The sequence below is a fragment of the Drosophila eugracilis genome, unplaced genomic scaffold (genome assembly GCF_018153835.1).
Source record: "Drosophila eugracilis isolate 14026-0451.02 unplaced genomic scaffold, ASM1815383v1 contig_47, whole genome shotgun sequence".
NCBI classification, from domain to species: Eukaryota; Metazoa; Arthropoda; class Insecta; order Diptera; family Drosophilidae; genus Drosophila; species Drosophila eugracilis.
In genome coordinates, this window is record NW_024573338.1 from 911,701 (window position 1) to 931,545 (window position 19,845).

Consider the following 19,845-nt stretch of genomic DNA (forward strand, 5'->3'; position numbering starts at 1 on the left):
TAATAAGTAAATTAAAAGGATTATGATTGAAAAAGTTTGATTATGTTTTGTGCCAAATAAATATATATTTTTAATAAATCTATTATTAACTTTTATTATATTAAATCAAAAACTAAAGTTAACTATGCCTTCTTTAATTTTTTAATAATTATTGTAACATTTTTCTTCTTACATTTTATTCTAGAAAATAAACTCTTAAGACCTTCTTTTTGTGTATTTCCTTTTTCCAACTTACCTGCCTAAAACCCTTTTGCATATACATCCCGATATGTGGCACAGAGAAAACAGAGAAACAAACTAAATTAATTAGCGACAAAAGATTGTTGCGAAAAGTGCAACTTTCAGCCCTTTTTGAGTGGGATGCAGTTGAAAAGTTTTCCACCTCTAATGAAAAATGTAGGTTTCCTTGCAAGCAGAAACTATAAATAACAAAATTCCTGCAGTAGACCCGCGAAAATTTCATTAGAAGATTTTCTTAAAACAGAATTGTCGTGAAAGTTTCTGGGTTTTGGGTCACAGCTTTGGGTTTTGTATTTCTTATATTTGTATGGCAGCATTTTGTTCCACTTGAAAAGTTAAAAAGGGCAACCGCCATGACCAAGGAAAAGTTGTCGATTGTTTGGTAATTTTCACAGCCAGCTGCTGTGACCCCCCAAACCATTCGATTCTATTGCCAAATTAACACTTTAATTTCACTTAATACGAGACAGCAACAATCAATCAGTCTGTCCCTCAATTCAAGGGATATATAGCTTAGACGAATCGAATAGTTTAGTCCCATATTAAGACCCTTTTTGGGTGATTGATAGTCTAATTGATTGATTACCTAGATATGTGTCAGATGCCCAAGGGTGTGATAATGCCCATTTAAAGTCTATATTTGTATTTTGCTTATGCAAATTTGATGGTAAATGTTATTCTTTTGACTACACTTTGAATGCCAAATGATGTGAAAGCATAAACAAAACTCATTGTTATATAACTCGTGGCAAAAACAACAACAACAATGCATAAATAATAGCATATGCATTTGCAGTAAAATTTTATTGAAAATAAACATTGAGATAAACGGGCGTATAAATAGAGAGAGAGAGAGAGAGTCTAATATACGAATATTGGTTTGTTATGATGTCCACAGAGAAATTCAATATTGACTGTGATAAAATATATAGAATATACATGAGATTTATGGCATTGTGTCAGTTCGGAATTTACTGGCTAATTTCCAATTAGATTTCTCTTTGTTCTACCTTTTTGTTTGGTATTTATTTATAGCCTTGTAATTTGGCTTTGAACTTATTTAATCGAAATCACCTGCTAACCAGGCTGGCTAAGGTTACAAATTCTTGTGTTTAATGTCACAATTAAAAGACCATTAAGTCCCATAAATCTGTTTGTTATGTAAAATATGCTGTACAGAGCAAAGCCTTTTAAGCTGGGTCACATGGTGTATACGCAATGGGCTTGCTCTCGGTTTCACTGCATACTTTGCGGTGCTCCATGTGTAATTAATTACCGATTCTTTCTACTTTTTCGGAGTTCAAGTGGAAAAATGAAGGCAACCATACTACCTATATACAGCAACATGCCGCATAAATACCGACATTAATCAAGTTTTGTTGCAAATTAATTTGCCAAAGGTTTCTTCTCTCTGCTCTCTGATAAATTAGTCGCCATAAATTAAAGGCCGGGAAATACACACACACGTCTGCCTCATAAACTGTACTGGTAACGCATAATTGTCAACGGGACGATGAAATTGGCACAATCGAATCGAATGCAAGCCAATCGCAGATCATTTACACTTGAGCAATTTCCAAGAATGAGAACGCCAGCTGGCTGGCTGCCAGTGGGCGATTCTCAATCAGATTCAGATTCAGTGGGTGGTTAGAGGCTGGTGGTGGTGGTCGAGGTCAGAGTGCCGTCATTTATCAAATTTAATTACAGTAGGTGCCGGGGCTGGGACTTTGGCCAAGTCCTAAGTCGCGTGCCCTGCCTCTTCGAGTATTCGTTTCAACTTTTCCCTGGCTCTCGAAATTAACGCAAATTAATGCAAGCAAAGTTGGTCGTTTTTGCTCACGTCGGCAAAACTTGGCGACTTGAGGTTTATGGAGCTAAATGTGCTTATTGAATTCTTACATCGCTATCTATGAATATTTAATATTGCTTTTAATAAGAAACCAGAAAAACTATTTCACTAATGAATTCGAAGAAAGTTTTCCTACAGGGTAAAAGAGCTTTATTTTTTTGGTTTTTTATTAAGTTTTTCTTTTCTTTTCGTTGCTTTTAACCCGAACTACTTTGTTGTCAAAGGTTGGCATGAGAAGAAACCGCCTGCAATAACGCATCATGCATCATCATGTTTCCTGACTCATGAGCTCAACTGCACAGTTTGACACTGAACAGAGAATAGAGCAGCCAAAAGGACCTAATGGCTTGCTTCTATCCACAAGGCGATACCCATAAGTCCATTGAGGACATTGCCTGCTACCCCGGAGCTGTCGTTTTCGGTGTCAATTACATGTTGACATGCCAACAGCTGCCGATGCACAAGAGGATTCCATGTAACCATTCCGAGGAGATGACAGTCAGACCCCGGTTGAACACGACCACTGCACTATGTTTGACGATTCATAACGTGTCTTGGAAGACAAGCAATAAACTTATTTTTCTAAGTAAGATATGAAGGGGTTTTCATGAGAAGAGTTTGTGTTTTTGATGGAAAGAAGGTTTTTCAGAATAAAATAAGTGCAGTCATGGAAATTTTCCACAATTTTTGATTTCCTTTAAGGAATTTCTTAAAGTTAAGCTTAAAAGACCTCATAAAACACCCTTCAAACTCTACAAAATCAATAAGTTCAATTGCTCTACAAATATTCAATAGAACGAGCCTTGTTGCACATAATCATTACTTTCCATTTGAATGCTAATATCATGTGTCTTGCGTAATGTTAGGCTTGACTGTTAAGGATTTTCCGTAAATACGAAACTTACATGGCAACCAGTCAAGGCCTAAGCATCTGGTCAAGTGTTGTAATAAATACTGAGTACAGTTGAAGGAGTTTTTCAATCGATAAAAGTTTATAGGGATATACGTAAGGCTGAATGTGTGAACATGAAAGGAAAGGAAAGGAAATGTGCCGGCAATTCTATCTATTTCTTGTAGTTTTTATCGCTTGTGCAGTTGATTATCCACAAGGATTTGCTTCCTGCAGCAGATGTGTGAGCATTTGGACACTGCAGTTGCAAAATGCAGCTGCAGATGCCATTGTTTGCCACGTGGACATTGGACATTGGATGCTGTGAAGCATCGACATAATGGCCGGACGATAAGTGTGTTGGACAGGCGCAGCTTTGCCATTGTAAATAAATGACAATACATCCGGCTTCCGGATGCCGGTCCAAACTTGACCATTGTGTTTACTCGTATATGTGTTGAGGCAAACAAAAAACATTAAATGCAATTGTAGCTGCTTTTGCTGTTTGCCATTGCATTAGCCAACATTTGCAAGAGTTTTTTTTTTGACCATTTTAAGCTACAAAAATTATTGCCTGCCACAAATCGTTTTGCCACAATCGAAATCAAACATTTGCATGTTTGCCATAGGTGGGGTAGATTTTTAATCTTAGGTCTTAAGAAACAACCAGACCAGATGCTTGTGGCACGTCCATTATGCCAACTCATCAGGATTTGCCCCTTTTGTCTCAGGATGTGGGTCAACTGCTCTAGCCGGGCCATAAGGTGAACCTGACAATGATGAGGGCAATCTAGACCAGCCAATTGAGTTTTCTGAAATGGGAAAACTTAGCTGATGTGACATTTAGATGGACTCGCTTGAACTTTTGCCTGCAAATAATTTCAACATGTCAAGCTTAAACCCTGCCATTAAATGCACAAACCAAAATTCGTTTATAAGCTTCATTTTCCAGGAAAGTAAGAGCTTTCCCTGCTCTTTTCTTTGTTCTCCTAGCAAGAAAACAATTTAATATTATTGGTTAACTAAGCATGGGTAATAAAAATATTTCCTGCATATCGCAGATTTACTTTAAGTAAGGTTTTTGATTTTATGAGCTTTGTACTTTTTGCAAATAGGCAAAATTAAAGTAAAGAGCCGTGAAATTACCATACGAAAACATATTATATTTTCCATTTAATGACCTTTCTACCCTCTGGCTAATATAATTTCCTCTTTACTGGTGAATTTTGTTTTTATATTACCCGATAAAAGCATTTTCTTGTATGAAGTATCTGTGATTAATTAAAAGTTAAGGCTAGAATTGCAGAGGCCTTCGGCCTTGTTTCATATTTAAACCAATTTGTCCTTGATTGTGTGGCTAAAACAGAACACACAGCGCAAAAGTGATATGTCGACTGGACTTTGGCTGAATCAGTTTATTGCATTACGGCATACGCCCTGCGGCCCAAAAATATATGCCCAAAATATATACATACGATATGGCAAATGGAGAGCTCAAAATTTTTGAAGGATGAAGCCCTGTTTTCTCTATACATATATATATATCAAATTCCTGGCCCAAACAGGCTGATGGTGTTGCCATGGCTCATGGCATTTTGCAACAAAAGTGCACTGCCAAAAAGTGTTTGGCGCTGGCTGCTCGCTTTGTGAATCCTGCTGGCTGCTGGCAGGGATTGGACGAAGGCTTCGGATACGGAATAGAGGGATAGGACTTGGGATGAAAAAGAGGCAGCCATCGGGGTCGTGGGCTTTCGCAGTGAGCCCCTGCTGGCTGCTGCATGCCAAAGTATGTGCAGAGTATGTTCCTGAGCTTTGAGTAGGAGGGAAAATCAAATTTCAGACATTTTAACATTTTTGTTGCTGGCCGGATTTTTTGAGGTCTCAAAGCCAGCATTGATGAAATTGCATTTTGATAATGGAGCAGAGGCAGCAAGGCTTCTCTACTCTATATATAGTAGAGTAACTTTTCGTGCTCATTCAATGTGGCAACTGAAGCGAAAGCGAGAGCAACGGGTTTGAGTTTTTTGGGGTTGGGGGGCCTGTCACAACACACCTGGGGAACGGTCTTTTTTGCCTTAATAATTGAAGGCAATGTTTGGGAAAATGCATATGAGATTCGAAAAGTTGCACCCGGGAACGATTTTCCGATTTCGCTTTCGCAAAAGAACAAGAAAACTGTCTCACATTGCACTTTTCCCTGATCACTTTTCTTTTTTGTGTACGCCTCATTGGTTTTCTTTTGCCGCTCTCACATGACTGAACTTCTCACTTGGCCTTTTGTTTGGTGGGAAAATTTAATTTTTGAAATTGAATTTAAGACTCTTTGAATAATTCATTTGTTTCCCAGCAACTTTAATTCACATCCTCCACTGAGCCATTTGAATGCACAGCGAACGCCGCTTGTCGTTTGATAAGTCACGTCTCTGTAATTAATGTCGCAAAAATATTGAAGAGAATTTCGCAATTGAGTTCGTGACCAGCATCGTTGATGATTTTAATGATGGAATGTTGAAAGGATTTATATTGAGCTTACTAGTTAAATATTAAATAGGATATCAGCATGAAGCAGCAGATGAAATCTTAAAGCATATTTACATAGCTAAAAACCCATTAAGTGATTTCTTGAGTTGCCATTATTATGTCATTTATCCAAGAAGCCAACAAATTGAGTTATTCCAAATGAAATTGTGAAAAATTGTGCATCATTCTGGTGAATGCATAAGGATAAGCTTGCTCCTAGGACCATCCGCCATTAAGGATACACACACATGCAAGGAGCACACATGATTTGAGGCAAATCATCGTCTTCCCTCTCAAGATTAAGAGCCTCACATCTTGCCCTTTGCCCTGCCAACGAACACTTGAAATTTTCATAAATGGCTAAAGGACGATGCCTGCAACCTGTCTGTATATAGAGACACTAACACTAACATAACGCACCTACACTTCCTTACAGTTCAAAGTTGCCATTGCCACTCATGACGTTGTTGGTCGTTTTCCTTCGTCTATCGTCATTTTTATACCCTTGAAGTGGGTATTGCCTAGAATGCTTACAGCTTAAGGGGAGAGTCATTTATGACCTCTACGAAAATTGGTGTTTTTGGTCAAGAAGACTATTTCTTTATAGAACTATCTCAGAACTTGTCTTGCTTAAACTCTCAAAGGAAAATATTTCTTGCACTCTTTTAGGGGGCATGGAAAATTAAGGCTCAGAAGTTATCAGGACATTGAAAGCTTATAGTTATTCATATTTTATTATATATTGAAATAAATATAGATAATATGGCAAAAGTTTGATATATATTTATTTCATATTAAGGTAAAAAAAAGCTAAGTTAAAAAGTTCCAAGGGTATTTCCCCATTCCATCTCCTTAAACTATTACTTCAATTTAGTTTTTCATTTTTTCTCCCCATTTTTTTGCAATGGCAGTACTTTCCTGTCATTACCACTTTTCTCTATCTCTCTCTCTCTTTTTGTGCAACTTGCGTCTTTTACTTTTTTTAGAGGTCTTTTTCTTCATTTTGCTGTCACTCGCATGCAAAATTGAAATCATCAACGTCGTCATCAGTTGCTGTCTGCTTGAGTTGACTTGGTTTTTGGGTTGTGTAGAGGGGGAGGTTACTATATGGCTGTTCAAATCACAACTAAGCTGTAGAGATGATATAACTGGCTTAAGTGAAAGCAGCACACAGAGGCAATGTGGAGGAACTTTTCCTCGGCTGTCTCAAGATTATTGCTCTGCTCAACGTTTTTCGTGTTTTCCTTTGGTCCAACTTTTGCCCTAACAACCAAATAACATGCCGTGCTGCATTTGGCTCGACGTGCTCGACAGACCATAGCCACGCCCAACCGCCTTTTTTTCTGTATATATATATAGTTTTGCAATTCATTTTTAAACTAGGCCAGATGCATAAATCTCTGCGAGTGACTCACGGCAGAAGGAAAACCTGATAGGAAATTAAGTTTGTTGCTGAAATTTCGATGGTACATCAGCATGATTGCATAATTTATTTATCATTTATATGCGGCATTCAGCATAGTGGATGTATCTTATGTCAGCATTATGTTTGTGTCCCCAGTGATTATCCTCACATTATCTATATTAGCCAGATTACTTAGGCTGCCACAGCCCTACCAACCCACAGACCCCTTGCAGCAACGCATTTTGTGGCAACGCATAACATAATGAGCTTACCCTTTTGGAATCCCAAAAGGACTTGGTTGTGGGGGTTACTCACCATGGAGCACCATAAGCGTTACAAATTATGCACAGACAAAGAAAACTTTGGGGGATGAGCGGGTTTAGATGACATGTATACTGCTATAATATGCTAGGTGTCGTCTCATTTTAATAAGATAATATTAATAAGGCAGGTACACAGAGAGAAATTAGAGGGAGATAAACTCAGCAAAGATTTTTGGTAGATACTTTAATAGTAGCTCTCTCAGATTGCCTCTGTGTTTGTAAATCAACCAATTTTTTTCTGCGTGTGGCAAAGTGCAGTTCAGAGTGCAGTGGGGGGTCCATTACAGCGGTCACTATCGCCGGACCTGTTACATAAACAATGGCCTGCCAATGTGCAGTGCCAGCTGCAGATGTCCTGGCATTATTGCAGCTACAGAACGGGCGATAAGCACGCAAAGTCGTTAAGTGCTGCGGAATGGCTTAGCCGGGGTTCAGGACTCAGGATTCGGATTGTTGCACATCGCCCGTACCGGTTGCCACATCACCACCACCACCACTCGGCTCAATCGATTAAGCGGCTTAAGTGCCCCATAAGCTGCCTCGGCTGACTGCCTTCCGCTGCATCTAGCTGCTCTTCCCCCCGCCTCCTTCTTCTTCAGAAACTGCTTCCTGTTTTCTTGTGGCCTCCTGGTGTGAACACGTGTTTTGTATTGCCTATCCTCAGGCGAAATGTTGGTTGCATGTTGGTAGGTGCAGGTGGCAGGTGCATTGTTGTTAACTGCGGCTAAAGTATAACACTCACTCACACACACACAGTGTGCACACCCCAGGGTAATTATTGAACATGTTTATTATTTGCCTAATGGGCCGCAAAGCACTTGCGATGCCTACTTAGGGGCGCCTCATTTTTCAATTTACTCGAGAGTTTTAAAGGGGGAGCAGTTTATGTCCCTGCTTTGTCTGTGTGTGTGTGTGTTTAGTGTCCCCTGCTTATGTTGTCGTAAACTTTAATGCCAGCCATATGTATACTATATACTCTGTATATGCTAAAAACCAGCTTGTTACTTGGCCTGCAAGTACATTACGAAGTCGTTGTACGATGTGTTTTATGTTTATTTATTCCTGCCATGGTGTCCCCTTGTTGAACTCACGAAGCCATCGTTAAAAGAGCATCAAAAGTGGCTTAGACCGCAAAGACCACCACATCGTGTCTGTGAGTGAAATAAATAATTCTCTCTTACAACATTCTCATAGAATTACCTAGGACATGAAAAGTGGAATGAGTATTTAAGGGTTCCGATTGAAATCTACTTGGGTCAGCGATACTCACTTTTAGGATAACCTACTTATGACCTACTTAACGTGATGGCCACTCATATCGAGTAAACTGGCCAACTTTTATGGCAAACATTTGGCCAGCAAAACAAAAGGTTTCCACTTGTTTTTTAATCCTCTTTTTGCCAAAGAACCGAATTACGTCGTAAAAATGTTTATGTTTCATACCTATAAACTTCGTTGGCTTTGTTTGTGGTTACTTCAAGTTTATGGGCAGACTTGACTTATGGTTATATATGTTTTAAAAACAAGAACAGCTGGATATTTTTCATTCGTCTAGCCATTAAGTTATTAAGTTTGGGAAATATTAAAGAAAATGTAAGCATCAATATGGCCAGCGTAGGTAGTAATAAACAATGTTGTTGAATTCTTCAAAGCTCAGCCTTGTACGAGGGTGGTCCGATAAGTACTTAGCCTCCAAAAGAAAAACGAAATTTTGAAAAAGTGGCGATTTATTTCTCAATATAATCTCCTTTTAGCTCGATAAACTTGACCCAACAATGCTCCAATTTCTTTAAACCGTCAGAAAAATATGTTTTCTCGAAGTCTGCAAAATAGACCAGCGAGTGACTTTTTCAAGTTTGGAAACAAAAATAAGTCACACGGGGCCAAACCTGTAGATTTCGACCGTCTACGAGAATGTACTACATGACAGTGTTGTCAGTTTAGCTTATTATAAGCTGTTCTAGCATATTTTGAACTGGAAAAGCTTGAAAACTCCCGATCTAGCTTATAGCTTGAAATATAGCTTATTTTAAAATTCATCTAGCATATTCTAGCTTTAAATGTATTTACGTCATTAACGCGTTGCTTGCATGAAAATATCGGAGCTTGTTCTTTTTTTGCCGATGGTTATGTGCGTTTCATATGATCGTGAATATATTTCTTATCGATAGTGCCATGTAGCTTGTTTTTTAGCATATTTTTTTTAAATTATAGCTTATTCTCGCTTATTTTTTCACAAATCTAGCTTATACGAGCGCTCTTTCGATAGTGACGCCATCTGCCGGCGAGGCTAAGTACTTATCGGACTGCCCTCGTAAACTATCAATCTTTTTTACTTTCATAAAATGTACAGAATTTAACATTCAAACAGATAATTTGTCTGATATTAAATACATATCCGATTTATTACTACTACTATGGCAGCTATAAAATACATAATAAAAACGAAATATTTAATATTTAAAAATCCACATAAATTCCTCTACCATGTTCATCAATATATGCACTATAATCGACTTATCAGCCAGGTTATATTTATTCATATTGGTAGGGAAACGGCTGTAAACAGGCATTCACACATTCAACTTAATGGCATTCATACGCCCTGTTGGCCAAACAGATTTTCATAATATGGACTGTTCATATGGCAGTTGGGGACTCGGTTGATATTTAATTAAGCTGTCATGAATATGAATCCGAAATGCCACAATTACAAAATGTAATATTTTATTTATATTTTTTTTTGTATTTTTTTTTCTTTCAGAAATATGTTAGTGAGCTGTCGACTGTACGCGATTGTGCCACCGAGTGCCAGGAGAAAGGTAAGCCTGAGGTTTAGTTATTAACCAAATGCTAATTGAACACATGTAATTGGCCAGGAAATGAAATTTGATTGTTAGAAACCACAAAATAAATTGATTTCTAACATCTGCATTGATTCAGTTGACCTCAGCTAATTATGAAATCAATATAATTTGTATTTGTTTAATATTAGAAATTTGGGAGACACAAACGTACTGCTGCACCGAGGATGGCTGTAATTCCGGCAACCAATTGGCCTACTCCGTCATCCTGTTGACCCTGCCAATACTCTCAATGGCCTGGCCAACTTTCGTTGATTTTTGGAATACGCGACGTTAAGTGGGTCTTCGAAGGAGCCAACTTTCCTTTGCCTGATTTATTTTCTATATTTTTTTTTTTATAATTTTGCAACAAGAAAGAAGAAATGTATAAAATTTCAAAAGTTAGCATTTATTTTATGTTCAAAAAAAAAAAAGATTTTTCAAGATAAAAAACAAAATTCTGTGAACGGGACCTAATCAAACTAAGAAGCGATAACGAAAATTAACCATCTGAGCCTGTTTTTTTTTCTATTTCGGATTATACATATATGAAAGTAATATATATATATACATATAGTTTGCCAACATGTTTGCTGTTAATACTTTGAGGCTTTGTATTTCTGACTGTCTTCCCAAGCAAAAATGATAACGAAAGGATGTAGCCACATCCAAAAGCTTAACTAATTCATATTCACAAAAAAACAAATAAAAAATTGCAATGCCAAATTACTAACTAAAAAAAGAAATCGTGTTAAAAATAGCAAAAAACATTATTAAAGTAAAGAAGAAGATAACTAAATTTAAGATTATGCCAGCTGTCAAAAGTACATAAGAAATCGCAATCATATTGAGAAGTTAAACGAAAAATAAATCAATATCGCATTTCATGAACATAAATAAGTCTAGTAAAACCTAAGATTAAAACGAAAGTAGTAGTACTTAGGAACCCGATGAGTCCTACAAAGGCAAGTTAAGCTTGGATATAGTAACTATAATTTGCTTATATAAAAGATATACAGATATTACGCAAATGTCAAAGTCACGGTGAGTTTATTTTGGGGTCTGTGATTTTGCACTTTGGCGCTGTAATATTTGTGGTCGATCTATCTATTCTATGTTCTTTCCTAAGCTAATACAGTCTACTAAACAAATGTTGTTTTTCTGTTAAAAAAAAAAGAAAAACAAAAGAAATCTAATGTTTGTTAAATAAAATTATAAAACTAAGCTTAAGATTGTACGAATTATGATAATAGAAGCGAACACAAAGCGAAAATCGAAGAAGATGTTCTCACTCCACTGTTCATGAGATTCTAAATTAAATATTAAAAACTAAAAAACGCAATGCAAATGATATAAAAATCAATTGATATTCAAAGTTGTAGCAAAGTCTAGCTCAGATAGTAAACATTCGGCATAAACGTAGGTAAACAAACTAATTAATAGAATTATTATTAGAATTATCGAGAGTTTTTAGTGAGCCATGACAAAGTTCTTAACGATTTTCTTATAGAGAGCACTTACGCGATTACATTTTTATTAATTTACAAATAATAATATTTTCAACGATTAATACTTATAAACCATATATATATATATGATGAACAATTCATATGATATATATACCTAAAAACATAGATTTTAGATCTAAGGGCTTTCACTATATTAAAAGCAAAAACAAAACCAAAAAAAAGATATACAAAATGTTAAATGTTAGTTCCTCGAAAACCAAAGCAGCTTGTGTACTCGTATTTAAAGTTCACATTTTGAATAATTTGCATTAAATTTCTCACGCCACTTAATGAAATTAGTAAATCGGATTTTCATTTAATTAAATTTCTATAACCACCCACCACTCAATTTCAAATTTCATTTGACATTTTGCCAACTAAAATGTCCAGCTATCTGCCTGCTTTTGGCCACATTTAATGCAATCATTTCATTTCACATTCTCTTCTCAGCGACAACAAAAATTCAAATTGCAATTACAACAACACTAATAATAATTGTATGTATATGGGTATATATGTATTTCCAATAAAAATTTTCATTTCAATTTTTAGTAATAAACTTCAATAAAACAAGCAAAAAAGTAAAACAAAACCAATTTCGTTTTTCTCTTTACAACGGAAATTAATGAGCACCATTGCTCAGGGGCCAGTTGGTAGTAAACTAGAGCAAAGTGCCCTCTGACAAACTGGAGCAAAAAAGAGTAATGGCCAAGTTAAGCCTTGGCTGAGAAATATTCCAGAGTTCAACAGGGCAATAAATATTTGTCTCCCAAGTAGAGTCTATTGCCTGAATTGAGGGCTTCTCTGTGCTGCGAACTGGAACTTCTAACAAATATCCCAAAAAAAAAAAAAAAAACTTAGAAGAAAAAGGAAAAATTATTTATTGCCTTTATTTATTAGTTGTTAGAACTTTAAGGGTGGTGAATGCGTCTAATGATGCTATTATTTAAAGGAAGAAAATAGTTTTTATAATATTAGTTTTCTGTCTTAACAAAGCATCTACTTTAATCAGATTTTTGTAGACTTTTTTTAGGTTTACAGATTCTAAAGTAAGGCATCTCTTGTTGATCTTCTCTTAAGTTTAGCTACAATTTCTTAAAACTTTCTTTTTCTGTGTTTTTTCTAAGAATTTTGCTAGCAAATCTCTTTCTAAAAATCTGCCAAATTTAAATTTAACTCTCCTATTTTAGGTGCCCTTCTAAAGGGATAAAAAAATAAATAAAAAGCGAGAGTTGTGCTAATGTTTGTGCGCTTCAGCATCCGGTAATCCGGATAAGCCACGCATTTTACATATCGTTGTGACAAACAAACTTTTTTTTTTTTTTCTTTTTTTCGTTTTGTTTGCCAGCCCATCCAAGGGGCTGGGTTTAGGGCATGGCTTAACAAACAAATTCGTGATGTAACAATTGAAAACACAGTTCGTGTGTGTGTGTGACTGTGTCTGTATGTCAGCAAAGGATTTGCCGCAATTACGCGGCACAGTGAGTGAAAAAAGAGCCAGCCATAAATATCAAAATAAATGCAGCCTTGGTCCTGTCAAACGGATTAATTTGCGAGCTTCAGTCTGCTTCGGCCCCACCCAAAAAAAAAAGTGAAAGGAAACCCAAATTGCAATGCGGTTGATTTCCTTTATCGCGGCTAAAAGACTATTTCACTGGCTGACTGACTATTCAAGTATACCCTGAGGTATTCCGCTGGGCCAAAGTCAAAGGAATGAAAACCATTTCAAGGATTTCTGGCCGCCGTCTGAAGCATTTGGCCATGGTTCAGCGGGCTGTCAGGATATAAGATCCGCTCTCAGCGACATTAGAGTCCATTGGAGCATCATACGCTTCCTCGATAACTACTCAAGTCGTTTTCCTGTATATCGAATTTCATGGATTTTCTAAAGGTGCCTAAAGAGAGTTTTCAGGAAAGTTCAGTGATTTATTTTAGAAATTTTACTTTCTATTTTCTGTTCATTATAAGAAGCACCTAAAAAGTTCTGTGTTAAAGATAAAACCTTAAAACCTTTCATAAATAAAATGAAAACTAACAAAACTTGCCATTTCTCTGTTATTCTTATGTAAAATTCTAAACTAGAACCTCAATTACCAAACATTTCCTCCTGCATTTTCCTCTCCTTAGCAGCTGAGATTGATTTTAGCCCATTTGCACACATTTAAAACCCAAATTACTTGACCAAAGTTTTACCACAAATGAAAACTAAAAGAAAAGCTTTAGGAAAAACTAAAAATTTAGCTAGCAATATGCTGCTGTAAATATTTGGTAATTCATTTTATACTTCAACGCAGCTGAGAATGAAATAATGTTGACAATTTTTGCAAACACAATCAGCAGAAAGAACAAAAGGCAGCAAGCACACACACACACACCCACCCATCCACATATAGAGCATTAATTTATGACACTTTGTGTGTGCCGGGCAAACAAACACAAGCACAAGAAGAGCATTTTTGTGGGCGTGTTGCCTGCAGACTTTGCCTGTTTTCGGTGTGTCCTTGAGGGCAACATAATAAATGCCAGGCTTCTCCGGCTCTTAGATCCAGTCAAGCCGAAACCGAATTATACCAATCTGAGGCAAGTCGGTGAGTTTGGCTCTGCTGCTGCCAAAGAAAACAAAACCATAATGAATGCTTCTGCTGCCAAGAGCTTGTTGTTGACCAACAACGATGCAACAATGCCATGTCAGTTAGCCACATTCGCTTTGAATTTGGTTTTGGACTTTATACTGGATTTGGGGCAACAATTGAAGAGGCCAACTGTCAGCAAGTATGAGAACCAAGCCAAAAAGGGGAAACTGCGAGCATCTGACCACTGCATAACTTCTAATTAATGAACGTCACACCGGGAATATCGTGAATAACGTGAAAACCCGAAGGCAATTTGCAATTCCACTTCCTGACCAAGGGGAAACTGAATGCAACGACGATCGAGCTGGTCAGGGGGTCAGGTTAAAGCCAATGTTAAAACAGAGATGGCGGAATGGAACAAATATTTTATCACAAATAGTAACGTCTTAATCGTTTTTTCTATTTCTTTTTAGAAGACATCAAGTTTAGGCTTAGCTTTTCATTTTTATTTATAATTTTTATCATTTCTATGAAAGGTTTTTGAGTTTCTATACTGATAGTATACAAAATCTTCCCAACACTGTAACAATCAATTCCATAGATGGCTTTTAATTCATTCCACTGTTTTAATCTAGCAGCTCATTTAAATTGATAAATTATTGATTAGTTGGGCACATTTGAGCAAATGCCATTACCATAGTTAGCCGACCATTAAGCAATTAACAGCTCTTAATTCAAGCACTCGAAGCTTGAAAGGAAAAACAATTAAGTTTCTTTTGTGCGCCGCAAGACGAGGCATGAGAGAGAGCGAGAGCCCGAAGCCTGGAAAACCCAGACGATGCAGCTGGAATGGATGAAACAGCTGCCAATTCTCACCTACAAGCTGGGAGATGGGAAATGGGAAATGAGAGATGGTAGATGAGAGATGGCCTTTAAGCAGTTGCCTGCTTAATTGCTTGTTGGCTTTCCACTGGGCCCTATCAATTTCAGTTGCAGACGTTGCAAGACACAGAGCAAAAGTCGACGGCAGATGGCTTTATCCTTATTCATGTCATTAACAGCGGAAGGACAACGACGTCCACCCGGAATTACGTACACTTCGCGTGTTTAATCGCTCGATCTGCCTTCATACTCGTTGTGCAATTCATATTTTAATTTAATTCATTTGCATTTTCCGCTTTCTGCTCGGTTTCTTGACTTCTTTGTGGAAATTCCATGGAGTTTCATGCGTCGGCTTTTCTTAATTGAAAATCGTGCAGCATCATTAATCTCATGACCAGTTGACGCCTTAATAAATGCTCGGACATCCTTTAAAGTATCATTTACAGTGGTCAAGTGAAGGCCAAGACCTCTGACCTTTTCTGTTTGCCAGCCATTTAATTATTCAAACACGCGTTACGTATACGCACTGAGTGCCCGCAGACCAACATTTGTCCGCATTCACAGGCCGCAAGTGAGGGAGTCGTTGTCAGTGTGGATGAAATCAATTAGACAAGACCCATTAATGCCCCAACAAGCCGAGGCGTCTAGGAAACTGTTAATTAATCAAATACTGGCCAACTCTCGGTGCTGGGAAACACACATGTATGTGTTTTTCGTTGAAGAGTTGGCACTTCAGGGCTTCATCATTCTGTAATTCAGGGAAAAAGGCTGAAGATCTGTAAGGTAATTAACTCATTACATTTTCATTCCTAGAAATATTTGTTTGCCTGTTCAAGTAAACGAACATTATTCGAGGTAAAGGTCAAAGGTAAATGATGAATATAGTCGTATGAACAGAGACAGAGATAATAGAGAGAAAACGAAAGGAAATATAACGCTATCTGTAGGAACTAATAAGTGGAATATTTCTACATTTGCAATATATTGTTGCATACTTTTAGACTGCCTTATAAGTGCCTGTCAAACCTTAGTGAGTTAAAATCAAGAGTTTTTCTGCTAGTCACATTCTGTATTAGAATTTCACCAAGTAGGAGGTTTTAAAAAAAGAATCTCACTGAATCTCACATCATCTTTAATCTATGACGCATTCCCGGCCTGGTCAGCCCGGCCATCATCCGCTGTTTGAGGCCACAATTTCGCTCTTTGATGCCCGACTGCAGCCTGCAGGTGATGGTGATGATGATGACAGCAGCGAGATGCTGGACTTAACGCTGTTATGCCATCGCCAACGCTTGTTGGCCGGCGTGTCCAAAGTTCCATCCTACGGACACTATATAAGGCCCTGGGCAAATCAAAAGCCAAAAGAACACAAGGATGGTACGGGGGAGGGGGTTATGAGGTGAAGCGGTGAAGAGTCAGGGAAATGCTTTCAGCGAGCTGTGCAGATTTTGATGCAATTAACCCGCGCGGTCAACAGTTCGTATATGTGTGTGTTTGTGCGTGGGTCTGTGTGTGTGTGTAATTACACTTTGACCACTCCCCAGAGAATCCTTAACTGTGTTTACCTCTTCAGGTTTCATTAAACTCGTAAATTTTTTTTTCTGGTCCCCAGATCCCCGAGCCCAAATACAAATACAAATACAAATACAGAAAGAAGAGCGAGACAGCGAGGCAGCAGCAGAGGCTTTGGCATTCAGTTAACATCACTGGCAACGGGGCGAATGCGCGATTTCCCTTTTTCATTTTCCTGCCATGCCCTCAAGTGCTTAACTCGTTTTAACCTCGTTTCACTGATGTAGCCCAGCATTGTTGCTGGTGTTTTCTGCAGGTGCTTAAGCCTGTTTGGACTTTTTAGTTTTTCCTTTTTATTTCGTTTTTTTTTTCAGCTGGATGCTTCATTTGTTTTTCCCTTTCGTTTTACGGCCGCTGATACCCAAAAATAATGCCGCTCTTCAATTATAAGAGGGCGCCAAACAAAAAAAAAAAAAAGAAATACGAATAAAAGCTTTCTGCAGCCATTGAATTTAGATTGAAATTACTGACCACATCTTAGCCGAAGGCTTTTGACCGCGAACATGTCCAATAAGTTTATTTCCAGCCTGGTAAGCCTACGTCATTAAGCCGGGCGAGAACTTTCAAACGGACTTTTGGCCATAGTTTTCTCTTTGCCAAAACCATGAATTCATTGATTTTGGTGGGTTTGGACTGGGGGAAGGAAAGGTGTTGAATTGAAATCTTTTTCACAAAACCTTCCCACCTGTCGGCCCCATTTTGTGGCAGCAAATCAACAGACCAGAACCAGAAACGAGGAGGGTTCTAGTGACTGTGGAAAAACCGGGCGGGACAAGGGCTGTGATGTGGAAAAAGCATTGGATCAGCAATCGTACTTTTCTCTCCCATGAGAGGGGGAGGGAGGGGGTGGTGAAGAAGTGTGGAGGTCACCAGTGTCGAAAACAACAACAGCGGCAACTCGCTAATGTCGATGCGGTAACCACAAACGCACTTCGCCATTCGACATTACCAGTGCCGGCGACTGTAATGTGCATTTGTCTAATGCAAATTTTGTGTAGCTCCTGTTTGGTTTTGGGTTTTTGCTGGCAGCATGTGTGTTTACACCTTGCCACCAATTTGGTTGCAATTGCCAGGACATTAAGGGCGCTGAAAGCTAATGTTTCAGTGAACTTATTAGTGTTAAAAGTTTTAGTTTTATTGGCGGGTTAACAGAAGTTTCGAGGAGGTTAGTTAGTAAATGAGAATCTATTGATATCCTAGAAGTTACTCTATGAAAGCTTTGCTTTTAAATAAGTTTCTACAAGTTAATCTCCCCTTTAAGCTAACAATATTTAAACCTTTGAAATGGAAAAACAGCTAGGAAAACCCCCTCAAGCCAAGATATTAAATGAATTTTAACATGAAACATTTTCTCAATATTCATAACTCCTCGGTATTTCCCATTCGAACCCTTAACTCCCACTTAATAGCTGCGGTTTTTGTTTGTTTTCAGGGCTCTGGCACTGTTTGTCCACCATTTAATTTGTAATTTATGCACGATGTGCGGTGGCGGTTGGTTTTTGCCACCTAAGCGTTAAACCAATTTGCGGTCGTAACTGCTGCTGTTGCACCCATAGCTCCATGGCCAAAAACCGTCACCCACTTCCAGTCAGCAGCAGTCAGTCCACCTACAGCCGGTCGCCGAAACTTGGTGACTTTGATTGATGCCAAACTACTGCTCGCAGTAGTTGGTGGTGCGGTACTAACTCAATCTTGATCGATTGATTGATTGATTGATCGATTGACTGCAGGGTACACGAAATTGAATTTCTACTCTCTGGAGCAATTGGTAATGCATTAATTGATTGAATTCACGTTGGCTAGTAAGACAATAATGGGCTGTAGGCAAATAATGCCTTTAATATTATATATATGGCAAGTGTTAATTAAATGGACCGACTTACAATGCCATTAAATTACGAAACGATTGCTGTGAAAACAGTGGAAGAATGTTTCATTTTGATTGGATGTGGCATGCCGCAAACGATTCCGGCACTTCGAGGTAGTAAAACAGATGAGTGGTTAACTGGGAAAAGTTTGACTGCGGTAAAGAGTATTTATATATAGAGCCATAAAGACCCATTAAAAGTCCACTAGTTATACAAAAAAAGTAATTAAATAGTTGGAAAATTTAATGCCTGCAGCATAACTTTTTCTCATACCTTAAATTAACTTTCAATTAAGTTCGATAAATATCAATTTAATATATTTGCAATTAAGTTGCTCTATCATAGCCTGAGGTGGCTTGAAAAGTAAACAAATTAAAGTTAAACCCTTAGTCTGGCTTAACTTTCAAGGCCTTTTGTTGCTCTCCTTTGTTATTATCTTAACCCTCAAGCATTTATAATTCATCCTTTGGTTTCCAAGAGTTCTTGGGTAATTAATAGCCAATTTAATGCCTTCGCGCGTTTCTGCCCCTCAAAATGTGTGTGTCTGTGCGTGTTTGGCGAAAAGCAAAGATTTCATGGTCCAAAGAGCAGATAAGCAAAGACCCCAATTCGAGGAATGACACTTTGCTGTTTGCCCACAGCTTTTGGTTAGTTTAACCCAAGGATATCTTCTTAAGACAGGATCTAAATTGAATTTGGGAATGCTATGATTTATGAGTATAAATTGCAAGGCTCAAACTTAGTTGCTTTTATTAAAGGGTTGTAAAATTATTAAAAATATTAAAAAACATTAATAAGAGTAGATTAAAGCCACTTCTTTCTGATTTTAATCACATTAATTTAATCATTTACTTTACATTAAAGTTACCACCGATAAACCAATCCCGAGGCAAGAAAACTTCATACATTTTTTTGATATATTTCCCCCTTGGCAGGCAGGCAGGCAAGTGTTAATAATTGCACCTCCGGAGCACGACTTCTGGTTGATACCACATTACTTCCGTGTGGCATTTATAATTCACGACTCGTGACACCGCCAACGACTTTCAATGACTCCGACGTGCTCACATTACGCCGTATGGTAATTATTAAACGCCAACTGAACCGTACAACGCTACGGAAACAAAAATATGATTAAAAATTTAAATGCCATTTCGGCATTTGGAAATGCAAATCAAATTCGGAACATGAAACCAAACACGCAAAATGAATCTTGGCTTGGCATGTGCCAAATGAAAGTATAAATTTTTAAGTTCCTTGAAAACTCAGTCGAACGGAAAAATCACCGACAAAAGGTGAGTTTCCCGAGCGCACCCAGCCGCTGTACAAAGTACGGGCCAAGAACCAGACAAATCGCTGGTAAGAATATTAAT

The 19,845-nt window shown here is 37.8% G+C and overlaps 1 protein-coding gene across 4 annotated transcripts in view; it reads left to right on the forward strand.

Moving 5' to 3' along the window:
- Positions 1-12,111, forward strand: part of LOC108109343 — a 29,375-nt gene extending 17,264 nt beyond the window's left edge. For all 4 annotated transcript variants that reach the window (XM_041819148.1, XM_041819146.1, XM_041819149.1 and 1 more), the window contains 2 exons: positions 9,991-10,048; positions 10,222-12,111. In XM_041819148.1, coding sequence (XP_041675082.1) covers positions 9,991-10,048; positions 10,222-10,367 — 204 coding nt within the window. In that variant the 3' untranslated portion in view covers positions 10,368-12,111. The remainder of the gene's footprint in view (positions 1-9,990; positions 10,049-10,221) is intronic.
- The last annotated feature ends 7,734 nt before the right edge of the window (positions 12,112-19,845 follow it).